This window comes from Acomys russatus, chromosome 5 (assembly GCF_903995435.1).
Source record: "Acomys russatus chromosome 5, mAcoRus1.1, whole genome shotgun sequence".
In the NCBI taxonomy this organism is placed as follows: domain Eukaryota; kingdom Metazoa; phylum Chordata; class Mammalia; order Rodentia; family Muridae; genus Acomys; species Acomys russatus.
The window spans coordinates 33082089-33106995 of NC_067141.1; the positions used below are offsets into that span (position 1 = coordinate 33082089).

The 24907-nt window shown below is 41.5% G+C and overlaps 2 protein-coding genes across 2 annotated transcripts; both read right to left on the reverse strand.

Moving 5' to 3' along the window:
* Nucleotides 1-4532: 4532 nt before the first annotated feature.
* LOC127190034 (olfactory receptor 4D6) lies at nucleotides 4533-5477 on the reverse strand. Its single transcript, XM_051147084.1, has one exon. The coding sequence runs from the start codon at nucleotides 5475-5477 to the stop codon at nucleotides 4533-4535; it is 945 nt and encodes a 314-aa protein (XP_051003041.1).
* A 12863-nt stretch (nucleotides 5478-18340) lies between these two features.
* Nucleotides 18341-19294, reverse strand: LOC127190035 (olfactory receptor 5A1-like). Its single transcript, XM_051147085.1, has one exon. The coding sequence runs from the start codon at nucleotides 19292-19294 to the stop codon at nucleotides 18341-18343; it is 954 nt and encodes a 317-aa protein (XP_051003042.1).
* Between the last annotated feature and the right edge of the window lie 5613 nt (nucleotides 19295-24907).

Genomic DNA, 24907 nt, shown 5'->3' on the forward strand with positions numbered 1-24907 from the left:
ATCTTCAATAGATGTGTATACAGACTAATTTGTTTTAGACAGTTTCTCAATTGAGATTGTCTTCTCAGATATTTCTTAACTGTATCAAGTTGACAGTTAAAGCTAATAAGGACATCAGTCTCTAAAATCCTTCAAAGACTGTGGAAGGCAAAAAATAATGCATTCTCCTATTCTCTGACTTTTTGAGAAAGATTGGCCTCTGGGAGCATCTAATGTCATAGGTCATTGCTTATGAGGACAAAGTCACAGCTGATTTTGGGGTGGTGGAAGCAAAACCATCCTAGCTATTTCAGTGATATATGGCTTTTCAATGGACATTGGTATATGAAAAGATACATAATATATCTTTGGTAGGAAGTTTCTCTGTGGGGGCCATCAGATCGAATATTTAACAAATTTCATCATGGGAAAGGAACTTTAGAAAGTTTCCAAGATGTATCAGAATCATGAGATTGTTGAGGGCTCAGCCTCTTTTTATTTTATTTTATTTTAAAATATTTTATTAATTTAATCATATTACATCTCAATTGTTAGTCCATCCCTTGTATCCTCCCATTCCTGCCTCCCTCCCGCTTCCCCCCACACCCCTCCCCAATGTCTGTGACTGAGGGGGACCTCCTCCCCCTGTATATGCTCATAGGGTATTGAGTCTCTTCTTGGTGACCTGTTATCCTTCCTCTGAGTGCCACCAGGCCTCCCCATCAGAGAGATGTGGTAAAAAACAGGGCACCAGAGTTTGTATGAAAGTCAGACCTCACTTTCCACTCAGTGGTGGCGAATGTCCTATCCATTGGCTAGATCTGGGTAGGGGTTCAAAGTTTACTGTCTATATTTTCCTTGGCTGGTGGAGGGCTCAGCTTTAAACAAGACTTCTATGTCACCCACTTCAAGGAAACACCAATAGAAAGGCCACAGAGAGAATGTAAGAGATTGAGGATAGGAAAGAGGGCTGTGAAATGCTGCCCTCTGGACACAACTTGGCTGCTATACTCAAGAACTCACAACATTGTCGTTTCCTGCATAAGACCTATTCAAGACAGGGCCCATGAATATTTCATCATAGAACATTGCTGCTAGGGTACTAGGGAATCACATTCTCAGTGTTGTTACTAGTAAGTTTGTCTCCCTCAAATAAATAACACCCACCTATACTCATCAAAGCAACCCTAATCAAAGTAGGTAGGGCATCATTCTTGAGAAGAAGGTGTTTGTAGGAGTGGGAGGAAAAAGAGGATAATGTGCATGTGTGATGCACACATATATACAGTACTTTGATGTATACATACACACATATGTATGTACAAACACATACATGTCTCTGTATGAAAAGTGGAAAGAATAATACAAAAGAAAGACTAAAAAGCATTTTTCTGATATCATAAGTCTTGGTTGCAAGTTTCTGTGTCTTATGGAAGTCTGGGAGGACCAAAAGTAGGCATTATCTACTAGGACCTTCCTGACTAAATATTTTAAAAAATATTTTATTAATTTATTCATATTATATCTTAATTGTTAGCCCATCTCTTGTATCCTCCCATTCCTCCCTCCCTCCCGCTTTCCCCCTACTCTCTTCCCCTATGTCTGTGACTGAGGGGGACCTCCTCCCCCTGTATATGCTCATAGGGAGTCTCTTCTTGGTAGGCTGTTATTCTTCCTCTGAGTGCCACCAGGCCTCCCCATCAAGGGAATGTGGTCAAAAATGGGGCAGCAGAGTTCGTTTGAAAGTCAGTCCCCACCCTCCACTCAACGGTGGAGAATGTCCTGTCCATTGACTAGATCTGGGTAGGGGTTCGAAGTTTATTTCCCGTATTGTCCTTGGCTGGTGTCATAGTTTGAGCAGAACCCCTGGGCCCAGATCTGCCCATCATAATGTTCTTCTTGTATGTTTCTAGGACCCTCTGGATCCTTCTATTTCCCCATTCTCCTATGCTTCTCTTACCTAAAGTCCCAATAGGATGTCCTCACCTCTGATCCATCCTGACTAAATCCTATGCATTGTAACAATTTGGTACTTTATAAAAAAAGTTGTTGGGTGGAGCACAAGGAGTCTTATGGAAGAGTTGGGGGATAGAAGTACCTGGAGTGGACAGGAGATCCACAAGGAGACCAATGAAGCCAACAACTCTGGACAGAGGTGGGGGTGGGGTGTTGTAGAGACCACTGCACCAACCAAGGACCATGCATGGTAAGGACATAGACTCTCTGTTCAGATGTAGTAGACAGGCAGCACAGTCTCCTTGTGGGTCCCTGTGGAGAGCAGGGGCTACCTTTGACATAGACTCTGGTGTCCACTCATTGATCACTTCCCCCTGGGGGGGGGGGTGGCCTTGCCAGGCCACAGAGGAAGAGGATACAGGCAGTCCAGATGAGACTTGACAGGCTGAGTCAGATGATAGGGGAGGAGGGCTCTTCCTTTCTGAGGGCTAGGGGAGGGGGTGAGGCAGGGTGAAGGAGGGAGGGTGGGACTGAGAGGCGATGAGGGAGGGGACTACAATCAGGATGTAAAGGGAACAAATTAAAAACAATAAAAAAAGAAAAGTTGTTCAATGTGCTTTAGTTTCCTGAGATTTATAACTCCACCTTCCCCTTGATTTTGAATGACTAAGGAGACAGAAGGGTGGAATTTGAGGCAGGCACAGAGAAGGACAGATTCTTTACATATCCATGGCTGAGGTGAATTCTAACACCTACCCAATAGTTATTTGTAAGTGATCCTGCATACAGCATGTGTCTTTTTTTTTTTTATCCAATATTGTTATTAAAATAGGCCATGATGGACTATGCATGGAGAGGACCTAGGCCCCAAGCTCAGATGTACCCAATGAGCAGCTCAGTCTTTGTGTGGGTCCCCTAGTAAGGAGAGCAGGGGTTGTCTTGGCTGTGGACTCTGTTGTCTGTTCTTTGACCACTTCCCCCTGGTGGGGTGGCCTTGCCAGCCCACAGAGGAAGAGGATACAGGCAGTCCAAGTGAGACTTGATAGGCTGGGGTCAGATGTTAGTGGAGGAGTGCTCCCCATTTCTGAGGACTAGGGAAGGAGATGGGGGGGGGAAGAGGGAGGGAGGGCAGGACAGGGAGGAGACGAGGGTGGGGGCTACAATTGGGATGTAAAGTGAATAAAATTTAAATAATAAATTTAATAAAAAATAGGCCTTGATGGTGGAAGACATTTCTTAGCTAGTTTTTGTATTTGAGCTGTGATAGTCATCTAATCCTTAGATAGAAGCTACGTTTTTATTTCACTTTTAAAAGTCCTGGAAGGGCCTGGGGCGATGGCTCAGTCAGTAAGATACTTCCTTCCCAATCATGAAGAATGTCTTCAGAATCCACGTGAAAATGCTGGGTGAGGTGGGTGTGCAGGCTTGGAATCCAAGTGCTGGTGAGGCAGAGACAAGGTGCTTTACCGATCCAGCAGCCAATGGTTCAGCTAAACAGATGAGCACCAGGCTAGTGAGAGACTCTGTCTCAGTAAAAAAGGTGGATGGCTCCTGAGGATTGACCCCAGACACATACACACACTACACCACACACATACACAGCACACACACACACACACACACACACACACACACACACACACACCACACACACACATACACAGCACACACACACACACACACACACATACATACACAGCACACACACACACACACACACCACACACACACACACACACCACACACACACACACACCACACACACACACACACCACACACACATACACAGCGCACACACACACACACACACACCACCACACACACACCACACACACATACACGTACACACACACCAGATACATCCCAATTTAAATAATTCTTTATTATACATTTATAATACTGTACTTATTTTATAAAATCATTTTTTATAACTGACCAATGTGTACATGTTTATTTATTTTTTTTCAGTCCTGTTTTTAAAATTTTTTTTTATTAATTTATTCTTGTTACATCTCAATGTTTATCCCATCCCTTGTATCCTCCCATTCTTCCCTCCCTCCCATTTTCCCATTATTCCCCTCCCCTATGACTGTTCCTGAGGGGGATTACCTTCTCCTGTATATGCTGTGTACATGTTTATTTAGGAATGCAAGGATAGCTAACAGGGAAGCTTAGATGCTTGATCCACATGGGCACCAATGCTGACTTTTATGATTACCATCCTCACACCATTGACCGTACTTCATTCTCTGATAACTTTGTGGACAGTAGTGTTATTCTGCATCAGAGGTGGTGACAAAAGGGAAAAGTTGGCATTAGAGCAAAAGACGACAGCATAGGAGCACTTATGGGATTGATTTCAATTATTTTTCCTAGACTTCTTTTCTGAATACGAGTCAGATAGTGCACATTGTCAGGTCTCATCTCTTCATTTTATTTTCATATTCCCTCTAATAGATTTGCATGTTTATATCATAGAACACATATGGTGACATCTATATCACAGAAGACACATAGAACTGGCTCTCTCTTATTCTTAGACTAGCAAATGCAGAGAACTGAATTAGCTTTAGACTTCTGGACTCCACCAGATGGCTTACCCGAGCTTATTGCTTTCAGAAGGCCCCAGCCTCCTTTGCAGTCTCCTCATGGCTGACTTCATCTCCTGGTTCCTGAGAGTGTAGATCATAGGGTTTAACATGGGGGTGATGACAGTGTTATTGATAGATATGGCCGTGTCCATGGGCAGGGTCGTGAAGGGTCGGCAGTAGATGTAAACACAGGGCACGAAATGGAGAGTCACCACCATGATGTGGGAGGTGCAGGTGGAGAGAGCCTTGTTCCGTCCCTCCCCAGAATGGGATCTGAGCATAATTAGAATGATGGTATAGGAGCCCAGGAGCAGGAGGAACCACAGCAGGGTCACCAGCCCATTGTTGGAGATCATGAGAAGTTCAAGAACAAAGGTGTCCGTGCAGGCCAGCTTCACCACCTGAGGTACATCACAGTAAAAGGCATCCAAAGTGTTGGGGCCACAGAAGGGGAGTGGAAGCATTAGAATTATCTGGACAATTGAGTGCAAACCACCACCCACCCAGGAGGCCACCACTAAGGCCATCCATACCTCTCTCCTCATAATGGTTACATAGTGTAGGGGTTTAGCAATTGCAAGGTATCTGTCATAGGCCATCACGGAGAGGAAGAAAATATCTGCCCCGCCAGCAAAGTGGAAGAAAAAGATCTGTGTCAAGCAACCATTATAGGAGATGGTTTTCCTTTCTGATAAAAGACCCACTAGGAACTTGGGAACTGTGGTAGATGAGAAAATAATATCAAGAATGGATTTGTTCCTCAAGAGGAAGTACATAGGAGTGTGGAGGCGAGACTCAGAGGTTATGGTAACCACAATGAGTGCGTTTCCCAGCACAGTTGTTACATATACAAGAAAGAAGACTGCAAACAAAAAGAACTCCAGTTCTCGGAAGCGGGTGAGTGCCAGGAAGACAAATTCCTTCACATTGGTGTGGTTTATCTGGCCCATGGCTGGGATAAGCTTCTGTCAAGCCTACCTAGGGAGAAAAAAATGTTAGGGGTTGGATTATGGTAGCATGAGGCTGAAATGTCATTTGTTACGCGTTGTTATGTTATTAGGATTTTAAAAGTACTCAGCTGGTCATGACTATGTAAGAAAAAAAAATGCACCAAAGTCTTCAATTTTTGGCCTAGAAATTCCTTATCCTGATGGTGCCTGGTTTGCAGGGAGAACGATCATAGTTGTCGCCTTCATTGTGGGTAGGGAGACACTCACACACTGTGGTCACTCACCCATTAATTGTCCTCTGTCTTGTAGGAATAACTTCTTTACGTGGGGGCTATTCTGCATTTTCACCAGGGGCTTTCAAAACACTGAAAATTTGTCTTGGTTTTCACCTTAAAGTCAATGGGGCCTTCAGACTGGTTATGATTTTCCTTGAAGCTTAGAGCAGTGCACAACTTTCCTACATTTGCACAGCTGCTGTCAATAAACAGCAAGCCAAGGACTCAAATTCAAATAATTCTCCTTGACCAAAGATTTTGGTTGGGAACCTCTGAGCCTTCTTTCCATCAGCTTTTCAGACTTGGCTTTCCCTGTCCTGTCTTCCCAAGTTCATTTTCAGCAGGCAACCTGCTAAGTCCATTTAGTGAGCTTCCCCCATCCTTGCTGTCCAATCTATCATTTCTAATATTAAAATTCTTGTATCTTGTATCTATTTTGAGGTGTTTCTGGGTGGAGCCTCTCAGAGGACAACTCTGCTAGGCTTCTGTCTGCAAGCGTAGCAGAGAATTGCTAGTAGTGTCAGGGGTTGGTTCTCTCCCGGTCTTGGGTTGGGCCAGGCATTGGTTGGTCATTCTCTCAATCTCTGCTCTATCTTTATCCCTGCACATCTTGTAGGCAGGATGGATTTTGGGTCAAAATTTTTGCCAAACATTGGGCAATACATAGGGAGTCTTGTGGAGAAGTGGGGGGGGGGAGGAGAAAAGGACCTGAAGGTGACAAGAGCTGCCGCACAAGACGACCAACAGAGTCAACTAACCAAGAGACTAAAGCCTCAAAAAAGACCTTGCATGGACTGGACCTCCGCCCCTTACAAAGATGTAGCAGATGGGCATCTCAGGCTTCATATGGGTCCTCTAGTAAGGGGAGTGGGAGTTGTCTCTCTGACATGGACTCTTTGGCCCGCATTTTGATCACTTCCCTGTAGCGGAACTGCCTTGCCAGGCCACAGGAGAAGAGGACACGCTCAGTCCTTATTTGACTTGATGAGCTGGAGTGGATGGACAGGGGGATCCCCTTTTCTGAGGAATATGGGAGGGAGATGGGAAGAGAAAGGGGGTGAGACTGGGCTAGGACCAGGATGTAATGTGAATAATAAAAAGACTACATTAAAAAAACCAAATCTGACAAAGGTCTAATATCCAAAATATATAAAGAACTCAAGAAATTAAACACCACCAAACCAAATAACCCAATTGAGAAATGGGGCTTGGAACTAAATAGAGAATTCTCAACAGAGAAATATCAAATGGCTGAGAAACACTTAAAGAAATGCTCAACCTCCTTAGTTATCAGGGAAATGCAAATCAAAACAACTCTGAGATTCCATCTTACACCCATCAGAATGGCTAAGATCAAAAATTCAAGTGACACCACATGCTGGCGAGGATGTGGGGAGAGAGGAACACTCCTTCATTGCTGGTGGGAATGCAAACTAGTACAGCCACTTTGGAAATCTATCTGGTGCTATCTCAGAAAACTGGGAATAGGGCTTCCTCAAGACCCAGCTATTCCACTCCTTAGAATATACCCAGAAGATGCTCCAGCACACAACAAGAAAATTAGGTCAACCATGTTCATAGCAGCCTTATTCATAATAGCCAGAACATGGAAACAGCCTAAGTGTCCATCAGTAGAAGAATGGATAAAGAAACTGTGGTACATATGCACTATGGAATACTACTCAGCTATTAAAAACAAGGAATGCCGAAATTTGTGGATAAATGGATTGAGCTAGAAATGATCATAATGAGTGAGTTAACCCAGAAGCAGAAAGACTCAAATGGTATATACTCACTTATATCTGTATACCAGCCCAAGTGGCATGTCCCACGAAAGCCTTCACTTACCAGGAAACTGGGACAGAGGGGAGGACATCCTATTGGGACTCTAGATGAGAGAAGCATGTGAGAACAGCAAAGTAGAAGGATCCAGAGGGTCCTAGAAACCTACAAGTAGAACATTATGATAGGCAGATTTGGGCCAGGGTCCCGCTCAAACTAAGGCACCAGCCAAGGACAATACAGGCGGTAAACTTTAAACCCCTACCCAGATCTAGCCAATGGGCAGAACATTCTCCACAATTGAGTGGAGAGTGGGGTCTGACTTTCTCACATACTCTGGTGCCTCATATTTGACCATGTCCCCTGGAGGGGGAGACCTGGTGTCACTCAGAGGAAGGATAGCAGGTTACCAAGAAGAGACTTGATACCCTATGAGCATATACAGAGAGAGGAAATCCCCCTCAGGAACAGTCATAGGGGAGGGGAATAAGGGGAAAATGGGAGGGGAGGGAAGAATGGGAGGATACAAGGGATGGGATAACCATTGAGATGTAACAAGAATAAATTAATAAAAAATAAAAAAAAATCAAATGTTAATACAGAAAAAAACCTTGTATCTGAGTGCTTGGACTATCTGTAGCAAGAATTCATTTTAGCCAGTTTAACAAGAATCATCTTGTTCTCTATAGTCCCTTTCAGTATTTTTTCTAATTTCCACTAATCCTGTCAGTTTTACTAGCTAATTTCTGTAGACACTCACCCAATCTTGCTGCATCTGGAGTTGAGCTCAAACATTCTTTCTTGTTGCAGCAGTTTTGTCTAAAACCTATCTTGATATGTTTAAGCAGCGTTCACTGATTCTTTCTTCCTCAACAGTCCCCACAAATTTTGTGACTGCACCATTCTGCCACATCAGTGTCTGGGAATTATTGTGGATTATCATAATCCTGATGGGTAGAAAAAGCTTAAGTCATTCATTAACTAGCTTCATCAGTTCTCATCTCCTGATGTAACGTACAGGAAGGAAGAACCAGGCCCTCATAAGTACTGCTCTGTAGCAAACTGGGAACCAGGGTCTCACTGTAGACTCACAGGGCCCCCCGGAAAAGCCAAGGACCAGTGGTGGATGTTCAGAGTTGTTTAATGGTCATAACATTTGGTGATCAGAAGAACTGATCATTAGAGCTTCAAAGAATGTCAGAGATGGCTCAGCTCAGTGCTCTTCACTACAGGAGTAAAAAAGAGAAAGGTGTTCATTTGGTCAGAATGAGACTATGAAGTAGGAAAGGAGAATTTTAGCCAGATTCTTCAATGTGTATTCTAGAAACTTTGTACAATTTCTATATAACAGAAAAAAATAGCCTTTGCTTTCAAATCAGAAACAAGCCATTGGAGAATAACTTCATTTTCAATAAGAATAGCTGCATATTTAATAAGCAGAAACATTTAAGAGCATTCAGACATCTGAGACGACCAAATTCCACTTCAGGAGTATATTTAGACAGTTGGAATTTAAAACAGTTGAATAAAATGTGAAAAAGATAGCATAAAGCTGGGCGTGGTGGCACATGTCTGTAATCCCAGCACTTGGAGAGACAGAGGAAGGCAGATTTCTGTGAGATTGAGACCAGCCTTGTCTTGAAAGTAAGTCTAGGATAGCCAAGGCTACACAGAGAAACCCTGTCTCAAGAAACAATCAATCAAACAAAGACAGCATAATGAAGATGAAAATAAAGATGAAAGAATATAAATCATCTTCCCTCAAAATAAACATACTAGAGGATTCCATAACAATTGTTGATGCTTTTTCTTTAAAATTACCTAAAAATCGGGTCAACTTAATGAATTTACTGAGAAATTAGGATACATAAAACTTAAATAGAAACTTTGTGAACATCTTAGATTGCTGATATTTCTATCATTAAAAATTCATTTCTAAGCCAGGTGTGGTGGCACACGTGTTTAGCCCCAGCACTCAGGAGGCAGAGGCAGGTGGATCACTGTAAGTCCAAGGCCAGCCTGGTCTACAAAGAGAGTCCAGGACAGCCAAGGCTACACAGAGAAACCCTGTCTCAAAAAACTAAAAAACCAAAAAAATAATTCATTTCCACAGAAAAGCAAATTGTCATTTTTCTATTTTAAGTTACATACTTTTAGTTAAAGCATTTCTACAATCCTTCACTGATATGTGCTTAAGGTACACAAGTCAGTAGGAGTCTATTTTCAGTGTGCTAGCATTTAGTATCATTGTCCCTGTGACTGGCATTCTGAAGCTATTCTTTCCATCTGCACTCACTGATCAAGCAGCAGCAGTAAGCCAAGCAGGACCAAAATCTACTTGAGACTTTGTCTTTTATCAAAGGCATCTACATGGACGAGCACCATGACACTGCTGAAGGCACACTCTGTGGAGCCCCAGGGGAAATGCTTATGTGTAGAAGGGAGAGCACTTCATAATATTCATCTTAGAAAAGTCGGGACTCTGTTACTAACCGCCTTGCTCTTCAAAACATATGTGGTACTTCATTACTTATCCCATTAAAAAGTATGTAGCCATATTGTAGTTTCTTGTCTTCTGTCTTCTGTCTTCTTCTTCTTCTTCTTGTTCTTCTTCTTCTTCTTCTTCTTCTTCTTCTTCTTCTTCTTCTTCTTCTTCTTCTTCTTCTTCTTCTTCTTTTCTTTCTTCTTCTTATTCTTTTTTTCTTCTCTTCTTCTTCCTCTTCTTCCTCCTCCTTCTTCTTCTTCATATTTTGTTTTATTGCATGTATCCTGTTACTGTTGCTATAAAATCTGCCAGCTCCTCTGAAGACTGATGGGCAGTATATTGTTTGCTAAGAAAGAGACTTTGTGTGTTATAAATAAGGTAGGGTAGGAGTCACATTTGTTTTGAAGGGTTGAGAGGCACAAGGCATTAGCTAGGTGAGGAAGCAGTCTTGGGAGACTGGAGCTGAGAAAGGGAGATTGGAAAGCCAGTGATGGATGGCGTTGGGATCCAGGCTTTCTGAAAGCATAGGAGACTAGTGGGCTTTAATTAATATTTTAAATAATTCAGTGTGTAGCATTTGGTAAATGATTTTTGCATGCACCTATAATTTATTTAAGACAGGGTCTCAGAAATAGACACACCAAGTTACATGATATATTAATTTTCTAGTTTTGATTGAGCCTAGATCTAAATGTGTTGAATCTTTGGCTTCCTTTTACACAGAGATACTAAAAACTGAAATGGATTACAAACATATGTATTTCTCACAGAAAAATAAAACAATAGGTAGCAAATGTTAAAGCAGTGAAAACATTAGAATAAAATTGAAGTGATGTTTTAAAAAATAAATTTTGGAGGGGTTGGTGAGATGGCTCAAGGATTAAAAGCACCTGCTGCTCTTTCAGAGGACTTGGATTTGATTCCCAGCACCCACATGGTGCATTCCAACCATTTGTGATTCATCTGTCAGAAGATCTGATTCCTCCTTCAGGCTTCCACACACACCAGGGGCACCATGGCTCACAAGTGGTGCATAGACACACTTGCAGGCAAAACACTAATATACATAAAACAAACAAACACAAATAAATACATAAGACTATGAAAATATTTGAAGTAGATGAAAAGCATATTAAAGACAATTAGATTTGATTAGGTGACAGTGTGTAACACTCATGGCTTCAAAAGTATTGTAAATATCAATAAAATATAAGTGAAAAAATGGGACACTATCTGTAAAAACCTCCCAAAACATTAATCTTTGTTGTTGTTTGTGAGACAAGGCCTCCCTTATGTAGCTCTTGCTGGCCTGAAACTCACTATGTAAGCAAGTTAGCCTTAAACTCATAGAGATCTGTCTGTCCCTGCCTCCCAAGTGCTAGCATTAAAGGTGTGTACCACCATGCCTGATCTATTCTTAATATCTTTGATGAAAAGCTTTTATAAACCAACATGACACTGACAGAAACTTAAAAAAATGGAGTGTAAGTCTCACAATGATGTGTTGATCAGCTCACATGTGAAAATATGGTTAACCATACTTCTAATTAAAGTGCAAATTAAAATTGCAATCAGATGTATCTTTTCATGATGAATATTGTCCAGTGTTGAGAAGGCCTGCTATTTAGATATAGATGTAGGGAAAGAGAGACCTTCAAATATATTGAATACCAGGAACAAAATTTGGAGGAATGGCATTTGGAAGTATGTATTAAAGCTGAAATTGTACAAACATTATTTACTAGTATGAAATTCTGCTTTGGGAATTCAGGTTAAAGGCTGAATAAACCAAATTCTTAGTGTGATGAGGATCAAGAAAGCTCATCACAGGGCAGTGAAAAATAAAATAAAAAAGAATTTAAGCTATTTTTTAGTGTAAAAAGTTGGCTCATTAAGTGCTATGTATTGTGCAGCTTAAAATTGGCAAACTTTGGCTGACAGTGTAGAATTGTGAGGAGATCTTTTAGTGATGGGTAAAATGCTAAATATTATTAGCTGATGTAATTTTAGGGAGAAAAAGCTACGAGCCTAGAAGTCTAGAAGGGTGCGTGTCTCAATAGTGGTGGCCACTATCTGTGAACAATTTTACTTAGGCAATTCTGATAAACTTAATTAACTAATTCAGTGATTGATTTTTTACTCTTTTGGAGATAGGGTCTTGCTAGGTTGCTCAGGCTCTCATTGAACTTCTAACCTTTCTGTCTTAGCCTACCAAGCACCAAATTTCAGGGGTGTACCACCACACCTCATTCTGGCAACTTTACTTAAAAATATATAGTGCCTTATGCCTTCTTAAAAAAACCTAATTAAAAAAATTAAAATAGTTTCTGATTTTAAAATAAGTAACTCATAACATTGGAAATGAAATGCTTTCTGTAATGATTTGAACTGTGATATTGTATATGTTCCTTTCCTTTTTTTGCACAGTTGTTGTGAGAAATACAACTTACTGAAGAAAGGCCTTGGGTGAAGGAGGGTTAGTTCCAGTTTTTTTCTTACATTTCTTACGTCTCTGTGAAGCATCGCCCAAGTGAAGAACCTAGGGCCTGTACATTCTGTTCTCTCAGAACTTAGACCAGAGCAATAGACAGTTTGCCTCTCTTTGAAGTCCTAGCAGTCCACCTGTGTTTTGTGGCCAATCACTTTAGAAAAGTCCTAGACTTGGGCTCAAGAAGAGTTCAGGATGAAGTGACAGCCATGCTACACGACCCCCTCAGGGTGGCATGATCGGTCCTAGAGGCAGCTTGCCCAAAGGACACAAGCATGTCAAGCACTTTCATTTTGACCCTCTAACCCTGAGCAATTTAGCCATTATGACCTTTGGAGCATTATTCCACACAATGAGAAGCCGGGGTTTTCTTTACAGTGGGCTTTGCTTCCGGCAGCCCAGCATCTTCTATACATATTTCTGTTTTTTTTTTTTTTCACTTAAAATGAAAAGTTCCTGGTGTCAAGACTTTCTTTCATCTCTATTGAATTGCTAGCATCTTACTAGCATAATTCAGTTATTTGGTAATTCTTTGGGAACAGACGTATGAGCTAATGGATGTGTGTAATGTGTAGTAGGTCCCCACCAAGTGTCTGCTCTCCTTTACTCTTTTTTTTTTTAGACCTTCTACTACGCCCTGTAATCATTTGTGTTACTGTGAGAGAGTGTTACTGTCTTTCTGCCTGTGAATGTACACCAAAGCATTATACAAGTGTAGTTCACCAATGTCATTGCAATGCTGTCATCACCATTATGTAAGTTTCTCTTCTGTTTGAAGCTAGCTTTTAATCTTCTTTTTATAAAGGGATCATAGGGATTAATATCCTATACATCAGAGATACTCACTAGATGTTCAGGCAATGAGTTTGACGTAAAAAAAACGTTTAGTTTAAATGTGTTTCAGAAGTACAATGCTTTATGCTATAGATCATACCATCTATCTATCTATCTATCTATCGATCTTAGTTTTTTAGACAGGATCTCACTTTGTAGGTCTGGCTAACGTGAAGCTCTCTATGTAGACAAGGCTGGCCTCCTGAGTGCTGGAATCAAAGGCGTGTGCTACCACACCTAGCTAAGAGTCTTTTAACTTTCAGTTAAGATAACGTATACTTAAGTTACTAATAAGTGTTTTAATTTTCAGAGACTAAAGGATGAACACTACCTAAATCATAAGTTCTATCACATCTTCAGAACGTTTTCACCTACCTCTGTATTAGAAAGACAAGCATTCCAGTTTATCCATAGTCAAGGTCTGCTCTTCTTCAGCCAGAACACATGCACAGCCGACAGTGTTCCCCCAAACACCAAATTAGAAGTCTAATATAATAGTCAGCGTAGGGATTTGTGCCAGATATTTGTGGCAAGTATAATTTTCAATGGCAAAGGCAAGCACTTGCGGATGCAATGGGAGTTATTAAAAAGTTACTAAGCAACACGAGAGAGTGTCCTTTCCTCTGTCTCTCTGTGCCCATCCCTCTCCCCCCACCCCTCCCCTCTCTCCTCCCTCCACAATTAGAATACAATGAGGAGGTGATGAAAATGTACTCAGGAAAGCCCTGAAAAAAAAAAAAAAAACCCCAGAAGCCACTTATCCGCGCTAGATCATCATTGAGCTTTGTGCAAAGTCATTCACACCCATGTACAGACATTTCATCAATAATATGCAACATGCAGTTTCATATGACAGATATCACAATTTGGCTGTATCATTTATTTCCTTTAAAAGGTTAATCTTAATGATCAATCACAACACGTATTTAGTGACTTCTGGGTATCAGAAAAACAGTGTGACCTCTGCATTCATGGAATTTATTGTCTGGAGGGAAGTCAGACATAGATTACATCATTGATGGTTATAACTGTGGTGGATCAAGGGATAGGGAAAAATGGCACAGGGATGTGACTGGTAGTCATGGGAACCTTGACATACTTTCCTGAAAGAATGTCTCTGTGTGGGGGTGAGTGGGAGGAAGGGGAGTGAAAGAGGAAGAGGAAGAGGAAGAGGAAGAGGGAGAGATTTGATAACAAAAATTCATGATATTTATTAAATCATTTTCCAAAAATATTTAAAATAATTATTGTGTTTTCTCAACAGTCCTGAAAAAAATCCAGGCATTGGCTAGAAACATCCTTATTGAGTCCTACCCTGAGATTTGGGGATTCCTGGCAGTCTGGTTGTCCTCTCCTGACATGGAGGCCCTTGGAGTCATGAATGGCCCTTCAGTTCAGCATTTGGTGAGTGATAGTGCAAGAAACTGAGATATCTCAGCATGTGTTTGGAACTCCATTCTCATCTCTCCAAGAAGGGGAGCCTACAGGGCTTTTTCTTCACTTAGCCTACCCTTGGAAGGTTGGCATGATTTTTGGAGAAAATTGGATAGGATAGCTCAGCTCCCCCTTCTTTCTTCTGTTTTAGTGGCATCTGTCTCCTTGTAGGAAGCATGCCATCTTTTAAAAAAAGATTAATTTATTTACATATACAGTGTTTTGCCTACTACACACCTGCATAACAGAAGAGGGCACCAGATCCCATTATAGATGGTTGTGAGCCACCATGTGGTTGCTGGGAATTGAACTCAGGACTTTTGGAAGAGCAGCCAATGCTCTTAACCTCTAAGTCATCTCTCCAGGCCAGCATGCTATCTCTCTGAAGACTCCAGGGACATACAGCAATAGTAAGTTAGTCCTCCTGAGTGGGGTAACCCCTCAGAAACAGCTGTGGTGTCAGATACAAGCCTTGTTCTCCATGGAACGCTATCAGGAATTCAGCTGATGCTTTGATTTTTTTAATTTAAAATTGTAGTTATTATTATTGCATGTGTGCACACATGTGTATACCTGTGTATGCCACAGTGTATATGAAGAGGTCAGAGGACAACTTGTGGGAGTTTGTACTCACTGACCATATTGGGTTTCAAAGATGGAGCTCAGGTTATCAGTCATGTGTAGCAAGAATTTTACATACAGAGTCATCTGGGACTGGAATCATAGGTATGTGCTACTGTGCTTAGTTAAGAGTTCTTAACTTTTAGTACCAAATGAGATATATTTAAATTACTAATGATGTTTTACTTTTCAGAGACTAAAGGATGCATCCTGACACTTTGATTTTTTCTTTATTTTTAATTAGCATACAAGTTTTTGGATATCAAGCAGTGGATGTATATGACCTATAGAGGTCATCCTAAATATTTTTGGTCTTGGATGAGAGTGAATTTTGGGAACCCTGGAAACCTAAGACAGCTGATTTTCCTCCAATGCATTGATTATGCTCCCCCCAATGTGGAGTGACATTTCTCTTATTTGAACAATGAAATCACATCAAATCTCAATATTGCTGCTACAAAGCCTACCCTTACCAAAAAGTCAGTGCGCTGGCCTGCACAGTGGTCAGGGGAAGGATAAGCTCTTAGAAGGTTGAGATCTTTTCTTTTGTAGAACTTGTGGCGTCCTGTGAGCAGACACTATCGAAACATTGGAAAACTGCCTGCTGGCTCCTTATCTCCTGCCTTCCGGAGTATCTCTTTACTTCTACATGTTCTATTGTCTGTAAGCTCTGGTCAGCTTGAGGACAGCAGATGTGGGGAATCTGGGCGTGTAGTCAGGAGGCATGCTGGAGGCTCTATGGCTCCATGGGGTCCTCAAGTGATCAGGATGGCAAAAGGGAGTTTGTTGGCAGTTTCTAGAGACACGATGAAGCCAGAGTGGATCTTCCTAGCAGGGATATCTCTGATGGACAAACCTACTTTAAATGTCTTTCCCTCCAAAAAGCAGTTGTACAGGTATGAAAGCCTACTCTGCATTTCCCCAAGATGATGAAAAATGTGCAATACCCCTCATGGAGCTGCAAGTGTTAACCCAGGTAAGGGAGGAACAGAGATTTCCGAGGGATTCCCTTCAGACAGAGGAGGGCATGTATGGTTATGTTGATCAAGACAGACAGTAAGCTGAAGTGGGATTTGTTCCCAGTGTCAGACTGACGAAGACATAACATGGTTAAAATCTAGGCAATACTGACTCAAACAATGACAAACTTGGAGAGAGATGATCAACAGTGCAAAACTGTTGGACATAGGAATCGCGTTAGTCGGGTTCTTGTACAGCTGAGGCAGAGGCTGTAGCAAAGGAAAATCCTCTTTAGCATTTGCTTAGAGAATGGCTCAGCTGCCATAAAGCGAATTCAACAAGAACACCCTGTTTAATGGAATGGATGTTTTGTTCTTATAATTTTTCTAACCTATAGACAACAGACCTCTTCAAATTCTGCCATCTGGTAGGAGCAATTTCCAGAAGACCTGTATCTATACCAGAGTTCTGTCCTTATTTCTGGCGTGATGTTGAGCAAGTTGGGTTTCCTGCTGAGATGTTGTTTCTTCATTTCATATCTAAATACAATGTTTGGCATCCATTGCCTAATAACAGATAGTTGTCACAATCATTACAAAATATGTTACTATAAATTTGTTTTTAGATAGCATCTCAGGATATGGCCCCAACTAGCCTGGAACTCCTTGTGTAGATCAGGCTAGCATCAGCTCACAGAGATCTGTTTGCTTATTCCTCCTGAGTGTAGGGATTAATTGAGTGGGCTACCATGCCCAGATGGGAGCTGTTTTTAATGAAGAAATTCCTTTCACTTTTGTTTTTGATTGGTGACCTCAATAGGCAAGTGAGCATGAAGAATGGAGACACATCTGATGGGAAGGGCCTCATTTTTATTTTATTTTATTTTATTCTTTTCTCACACAATACATCCTGACCACAGTTTCCCCTCCCTCCACTCCTCTCCTGTTTCCCTTCAGGAATGAGCAGGCCTTCCAGGGATATTAACTGAACACAGCATAGCAATATACAACAAGGCACAAATCCTTATATCAAGGTTGGATGAGGCATCCCAGTAGAGGAAAAGGGTCCTAGGATAGTAGGCAAAAGAGTCAGAGACTCTCCAAACTCCCACTGTGAGGAGTCCCATAAGAGCACTAAGTTAAATAACCATACCATATATACGAAGGACCTAGCTCAGACCCATGCAGGCTCTGTGATTGCCACTTTAGCTCTATGAGCCCCATGAGCCCCGCTTAGTTAATTCTGTGGGCTGTGTTCCCCTGGTATCCTCTACCTATCTATAATCTTTCTTTCCTTTCTTCAGAGGGGTTCCTCAAGCTCCACTGAATGCTTGGATGCGGGTATCTGCATCTGCTCCCATTCAGCAACTGCTGGATGAAGCTTCTCTGGTGAAAATTGGGCTAGGAATTGATCTGTGAGTAGAGCAGACTATCATTAGGAATCATTTCCTTGACCTTTTGGGGTCAGTTTTGTTTGGTTCTGTCTTAGGACCCTGGACTATTCAGCCATTCCTGGCCATTCAGGCAGTGTGTAGCATGGGCTCCCTCTCCTGGTGTGGGCCTCTAGTTAGATGAGTCATTGGTTGGCCACTCCCACACTTCTGCACCACCACTGGCCCAGCACATCTTTCAGGCAGGACAGATTGTAAATCAAAGTTTTGTGCCTGGGTTGGTATCCCAGTTCCACCACTGGAAGCCTTTCCTGGTTACAGAAGATGGCTGATTCAGGCTCCATATTCCCTATTACTATGAATCTTGGCTGGAGCCACACTCATAGATTCCAGGGAGTTTTCCCTACACTAGGTTTCTGCATTGCCACCCAATGTCTCCCAATTCCAGTTGTCTATCCCTATACTCTCTGGGGGATCATTTTTATAGTTCATTTTCAAATATTAACACAGAATGTCTCCCTCGCTCAAGGCAGAGGAGGAGGTGATGGCTAGGGTGATGTTTGCCTCTAGTGGAGTGGAGGAGTATGTTTCTACTCACAAGTTAGAAAACACTTTCTTTTTCTCCATCACTTTCCACAGGGCATCTTTGATCTCTTTGTTCCTCAAACTGTAAATGAGAGGGTTCAGCATGGGAATCACCAGTGAATAGAAGACAGACACTACCTTGTCTCTGCTGAATGAGTAGCTGGAGCTGGGCCGCAGGTACATGAAGAGTGCTGTCCCGAATAGCATGCTCACTGCCATGAGGTGTGAGGCGCATGTGTTGAAGGCTTTCCACCGGCCTTTCACAGAGTGGATCTTCAAGACTGCAGACACTATGTAACTGTAGGAGACCAGGAGGATGAGAAATGAAGTCCCTCCTACCATGATCACTATGAGGAAATTCACCACTTGGCTAAGGAATGTGTTGGAGCAGGACAGTGCCAGGATTGGTGGGAGGTCACAGAAGAAGTGGTTGATGAGGTTTGGTCCACAAAAGTGGAGCTGAAATATGGAACTGGCCTGAATGAAAGAACTCAGGAAGCCACCAAAATATGCCCCAGCCACCATGCGCATACAGAGACCCTGGGGCATGAGGGTGGTGTACAGCAGCGGGTTGGAGATGGCTGCGTATCTATCATAAGCCATTGCTGTCAGCAGGAAGCACTCAGTTAGGCCCAAACCAACAAAGAAAAAGAACTGAGCGGCACATCCCAGGAATGAGATAGTCTTCTGCTCTCGAAAGAAATCAGAGAGCATCTTGGGAGCTACAGAGGATGAGTAGCAAATGTCTATAAAGGATAAGTTGCTGAGGAAGAAGTACATGGGTGTGTGCAAACGGGTGTCACCTCTGATCAGGAGGATTAGGGCCAGGTTCCAGGTCAAGGTCACAAGATAAATGCCCAGGAAAGTCAGAAAGAGGAATGTTCGGAGTTCTGGATGGTCTGAGAATCCCAAGAAGATGAACATGGTCACAGATGAGCTGTTCCAGGTGTTGGTTACAGTCATGTTTCCCACAGATCACAAGGACAAAGGACAGCCCTGGGTTAATAATGATCATCCACATTACAGATGCTATGGACAAGCGATTACACATACATGGGGTTCTGGGCATTACAGAGGGCTAAAAGCAAAAGGAGCCAGAGAGATGACTTAGTCAGCTAAGTGCTTGTAAGCATGAGGGTCTAAGATAAATTTCAGGAACTCATGTTAAAAAGCCAGCACAGGGGATTGGACAGCTAGCCTAACCTACTTGGCAAATTGCAAGCCATTAGTAGGCCTATCTCAGAAAACAAGTTAGATGGTACCTGATAAATGACAATGGAGGCATGTCTCCACATGTGTTTGCACCTATACATACATGAACATGCATGTACACACTATCATTAGGAATGTAAAATATAAAAATGCCCCAATTCCCACAATTGCATCATTGTATCAAATGTTTGGGTAGTAAACCGCCCAACTGAGATGACTATCAAATATGGACTTAGACTCGCAGGGATCAGTTCATGTCTGCACCATTTGCTCACGTATCACTTTGGTGAGCTAACATCTCTTGTTTCAATTTCTCTATCATTAAGCGAGCTTGAAATAAGTTGTTTATAAATTTGCTTTAAAAACAAACAAGGTGACATGTATAGAGTACCAAGTCATAACAAGTGGCCAGTCAGTTATTAAGATGTGTGTTCCAGATGAGTCACTGTGTCCTTGTCCCAGGGCTTTGTGGACAGAATGCTCTAATTTTCATATTGTTTGTCCCTACCAAAACTTATGTTGAAATTTGGTTGTCAAGGCATTGGAAACTTTGATAAAGGATTAATGTCTTCCTTCTGGGACTGAATTACTTCTTAAAGGAATGGGTTAGTTTATGGTAAAGTGGGCTTTTGAAAAGTAGGTTAGTTTCTTTGTTCTCCTCTCTCCCACATGTTGTCTATCTACCATGTTGTGAGGTAGCATGAGGCCTTACCCAGATATGGCTGCCTAATTATGGACTCACAACCTCTAGAGCTGTGGGCTAAATAAATATCTCCTCGTTACGTTGCTCAGTCTCAGGTACCTTTTCACAGCAACAAGAAAAGTTCAAGGTCACGTAATCTGGGTTAATGAACCCTGTACCTATCTCACACGGTTGAAGAGGGAGACTCTGAGAGGCTCAGGGACATAACTAAGTTCACCTCTGCCAGAACCTCAACTTTGTAAACAGCATTAACCTTGTAGAACACAGCAAAACCAAACAACTAACCCAGAATGTTGCGCATAGAAAACCCTCAGTGGACTCCTTTTCTGTCTCAGGTCTAGCAAACATCTAAAAAAAAAACTTTATGATTTATAACCTGAATATCCTGGTTTGCACTTAGCATGAATAGCTGGTTTTGGAGGAAGACACAAAGGCACAGACAAACCTCAGACACACTGCAGAGTTGGAAGCACTCTGGTGTTTTTATCAGTCCTGATGTGAGTTCTGTCCTTCAAGCACACCATATGACTCATGCCTCGCCCATGCAGGTGCCCAGAGCCCTCAAAGCCTTGCTGTTCTAGCTCTTTCTTTCATCCAGTGTGCAAGTGATGGATGAAGCTGCAAGAGTCCTGTTGAATATAAATAGATTGTTCAAAAGAAACCAAGACTGGGCCAGGCATGGCAGTGCATGCCTTTAATCCCAGCACTTGGGAGGCAGAGGCAGGCAGATCATTGTAAGTTTGAGGCCAGCCTGGTCTACAAAGTGAGTCCAGGACAGCCAAGGCAAAACAGAGAGACCCTGTCTGTAAAAACCAAAAAAAAAAAAAAAAAAAAAAAAGAAAGAAAGAAAGAAAGAAAGAAAGAAAGAAAAGAAAGCAAGCCAACAATGAGGATTCAGATAGTAATGTTCAAAGCATTTCCCAAAAGATATAGTGAGTGTGTGGGGGGCTAGAGGTCGCTACAGTGTGTGGAGAATCTGCTCTGTGAGGTCCGTCCTAATTACAGTCTGTCCAAATTACTTTTTAGAGTATTTACTAATAACTGGGACCATATTCAAGGGCACAGACGTTCCTTTAGAAACCTCATTTCCTCTGCCATTGTGTGTGTGTGTGTGTGTGTGTGTGTGTGCATCTAGATATGCATGCACTATGGTATGTGCCATTACATGTGTGGAAGTCAGAAGATAAATTGTGTAGTCAGTTCTTTCCTTCCATCATGTAGGACCCAGAGATTGAACTCAGGTCTTCAGACTTGGAGGCAAGTGCCGTTACCTTCTGGCTCTCTATTCCTTCTGAATTATTTTCTTTACTGCAAAGGCTTAAAGATTTTTTTTTAGAAGTCCATCAAAGAGAAGTAAACTTGACCAAAATTTGGTTGCAGTTCTTGAGTCTTCCTCCCTTCCTGCTTCCTTCCTTGCCTCCCTCCCTCTTTCTTTCTTTCTTTCTTTCCTTCCTTCCTTCCTTCCGTTCTTCCCTTCTTTTTACTCACCAAACACTGTGAGGTGTGCAATGTAATAATGAACATTATAGACACTGGAAAAAGACAGACTGTTGTTCAAATGTGGAAAACATAAATAGAAAACAAGTTGTGGTGATCCTTATAGGAGGTAGAAAATGCTTTGAAGGGGGCAAACAGTAACAAATTAATTCTCCCCAATGGAGTCTCCCTGGATATAGTAGCCACCTAAGGATAGGTAGGCCCCAAGACCAGTAGTGACAGCCAACAGACGATGAACTCAATTGTACATTGTACACATTTTTGTCTAATGTGGCTTTATTTAGTCATTTTTTGGCTTACTGGTCTTTTGTTTATTATATTTTCTGATTTTGTGTTTAATGGAGGATTTTTATGTGTATGTTTTTTTCACCTTTCAAAATTGTGTATTTTTGTTTGTTTTGTTTTTGGTTTGTGTGTGTGTGTGTTTTTTTTTTTCTAAGAAGAGAGGGAGAAAGAAAGACTGTGGAGTTGTGGAAGATCTGGGAAGAGGCGGAGGATGGGGAACCAGTCAGAATATGTTGCATGAAGCACAATTGTTACATTGTTGTGTTTCCTAGTCCCTTGAGGGTGGGGACTCCTGATAGAAACCAGTCTATCCCAAGCCACCTCTTGTTTTACTCCTCTGGCCAAATCCTTTCTCCTTATTGAGTTATCACACCAAGAATTTCTCTGTGTAATGAATGAAACTTTTATTTGCCTTTCCCATAACTCACTTCAAACATCCCTCTAATTATCTTGTTTCCTTCCCCCATAATAAGTACTAATACTTTTATTTCAGGGAGATAGTTACATTCTGTTTAACTATATTGTGTGTACTGTCAAAGAGTATTTCACTGTATACTATAGTACATATTGTTAACATGACAAATGTTTAAGGATTTGTTCTCCCACATTACACCAAAGAAGAACTGGAAAATGATCTTGTATGTATTCATTGTGAGAAATGGTAAGCAAAGTGCTTTGGGGTATGTCATAGGAACTGCAAAGCATGACAGACATGGGAAAAAAGTTGGTTTTTAGCCAGGTGTTGCTGGCTCATGACTTTAGTCCCAGCATAACCAGGAGGATCACCAAGTTCATGATCAACCTGGTCTACAGAGTGAGCTCCAGGACAGCCAGGGCTACACAGAGAAACCCTGTTTAGGGTTTAAAAAAATGAGTCTGACATAGTGGAGGGGAGGGAGGGAGGAATGGGAGGATACAAGGGATGGGACAACAATTGAGATGTAATATGAATAAATTAATAAAATATTAAAAAAAAGAGTTTGAAATGAGATTGTTTTGAAATCAAACAGTGACACCAAATACTTCGGGTATTAGTTAAATTTAACTGAAAATAAACAGACATTATTCTTTAGATAGTCTAATCATGGTAATTTTTATCAAATTTAATTCAATATCATAAACTTACTTTAGACTTTAGTAATTATGTAGAGCTTGAGGAGGACCCCAGGGCCCAGACCCGCCTGTAGTTTCCCAGGACCCTCTGGATCCTTCTATTTCCTCATTCTCCCAGGCTTCTCACACCTAAAGTATCAATAGGATGTCCTCCCCTTTGACCCACTTTCCTGGTAGGTAAAGTTTTTCATGGGGACGTACCCCTTGGACTAGTGTCTCGATATAAGTGAGTATATACCATTTAACTCTTTTTGCTTCTGGGTGAACTCATTCATTATGATAATTTCTAGTTCAATCCATTTGTCCACAAATTTCAGAAATTCCTTGTTTTTAATAGCTGAGTAGTATTCCATAGTGTAAATGTACCACAGTTTCTTTATCCATTCTTCTACTGAGGGACATGTAGGCTGTTTCCATGTTCTGGCTATTATGAATGAAGGCAGCTATGAACATGGTTGAGCATATATCCCTGTTGTGTGGTAGTGCATCTTCTGGGTATATTCCAAGGAGTGGAATAGCTGGGTCTTGAGGAAGCCCTATTCCCAGTTTTCTGAGAAAGCGCCAGATAGATTTCCAAGGTGGTTGTACTAGTTTGCATTCCCACCAGCAATGAAGGAGTGTTCCTCTTTCTCCACATGCTCACCAGCATGTGGTGTCAGTTGAGTTATTGATGGCACCAGCCAAGGAAAATATAGGCAGTAAACTTCGAACCCCTACCCAGACAAGCCGATGGACAGGACATTCTCCACCGTTAAGTGGAGAAGGAGAACTGACTTTCACACAAACTCTGGTGCCCCATATTTGACCATGTCCCTTGGATGGGGACGCCTGGTGGCACTCAGAGGAAGGATAATAGGTCACCAAGAAGAGACTCGATACCCTATGAGCATATACAGGGGGAGGAGGTCCCCCTCAGTCACAGACATAGGGGAGGGGAATAGGGGGGAAGCGGGAGGGAGGGAGGAATGGGAGGATACAAGGGATGGGCTAACAACTGAGATGTAATTTGAATAAATTAATAATAAAAAAGGAAAAAAGTACAAAGTAATTATGTAGAGCACTTTAAACACCTGTGACCTTGACTGTAATCTTTCTAGTTTAAGAAAAAAAAAATCCTGATTATATGTTTGTATATTTTAATGAACATTTTAAAAAGCATTATCTCATTACCGAGTGTAGAAACTCAAGGCAACAATTTTATAAGGTGTTAAAACGGATTTTTTTCTATAAAGCACATACACTGGAGCCAATATAGTTCAATTGCATTTCCTTACTGAAAAGATGAAGGAAGTGCTTGACTACCTCTGTGGATGGTCTGTGTTTCTTAGAATTCTCCTGAGACAAATTTTTGCAAAGGTTTCATGTTAAAAACAACTGAAAAATAAATGTGTTAAATAAAAAGATACTTTACATTGTTGTGAGAAAAGCACTATATTGTAAGAAAATGTGGATAAATATTGTTAGGATTAATCTTGGTTAATTTCATCCAACATCTAAATAAAAAGGGCTTTATTTTTGACTATTAACCATAAAAAGAATATATTGTATGAAATTATTTTCAATAAAAAGAAACTTAAAAACATATTTTTAGGGCTGGAGAGATGGCTCGGAGGTTAAGAGCACTGCATGCTCTTCCAAAGGTCCTGAGTTCAATTTCCAGCAACCACATGGTGGCTCACAGCCATCTTTAGTGAGATCTCGTGCCCTCTTCAGGTGTGCATGCGGGAAGAACACTGTATACATAATAATTAAATAAATCTTTAAAA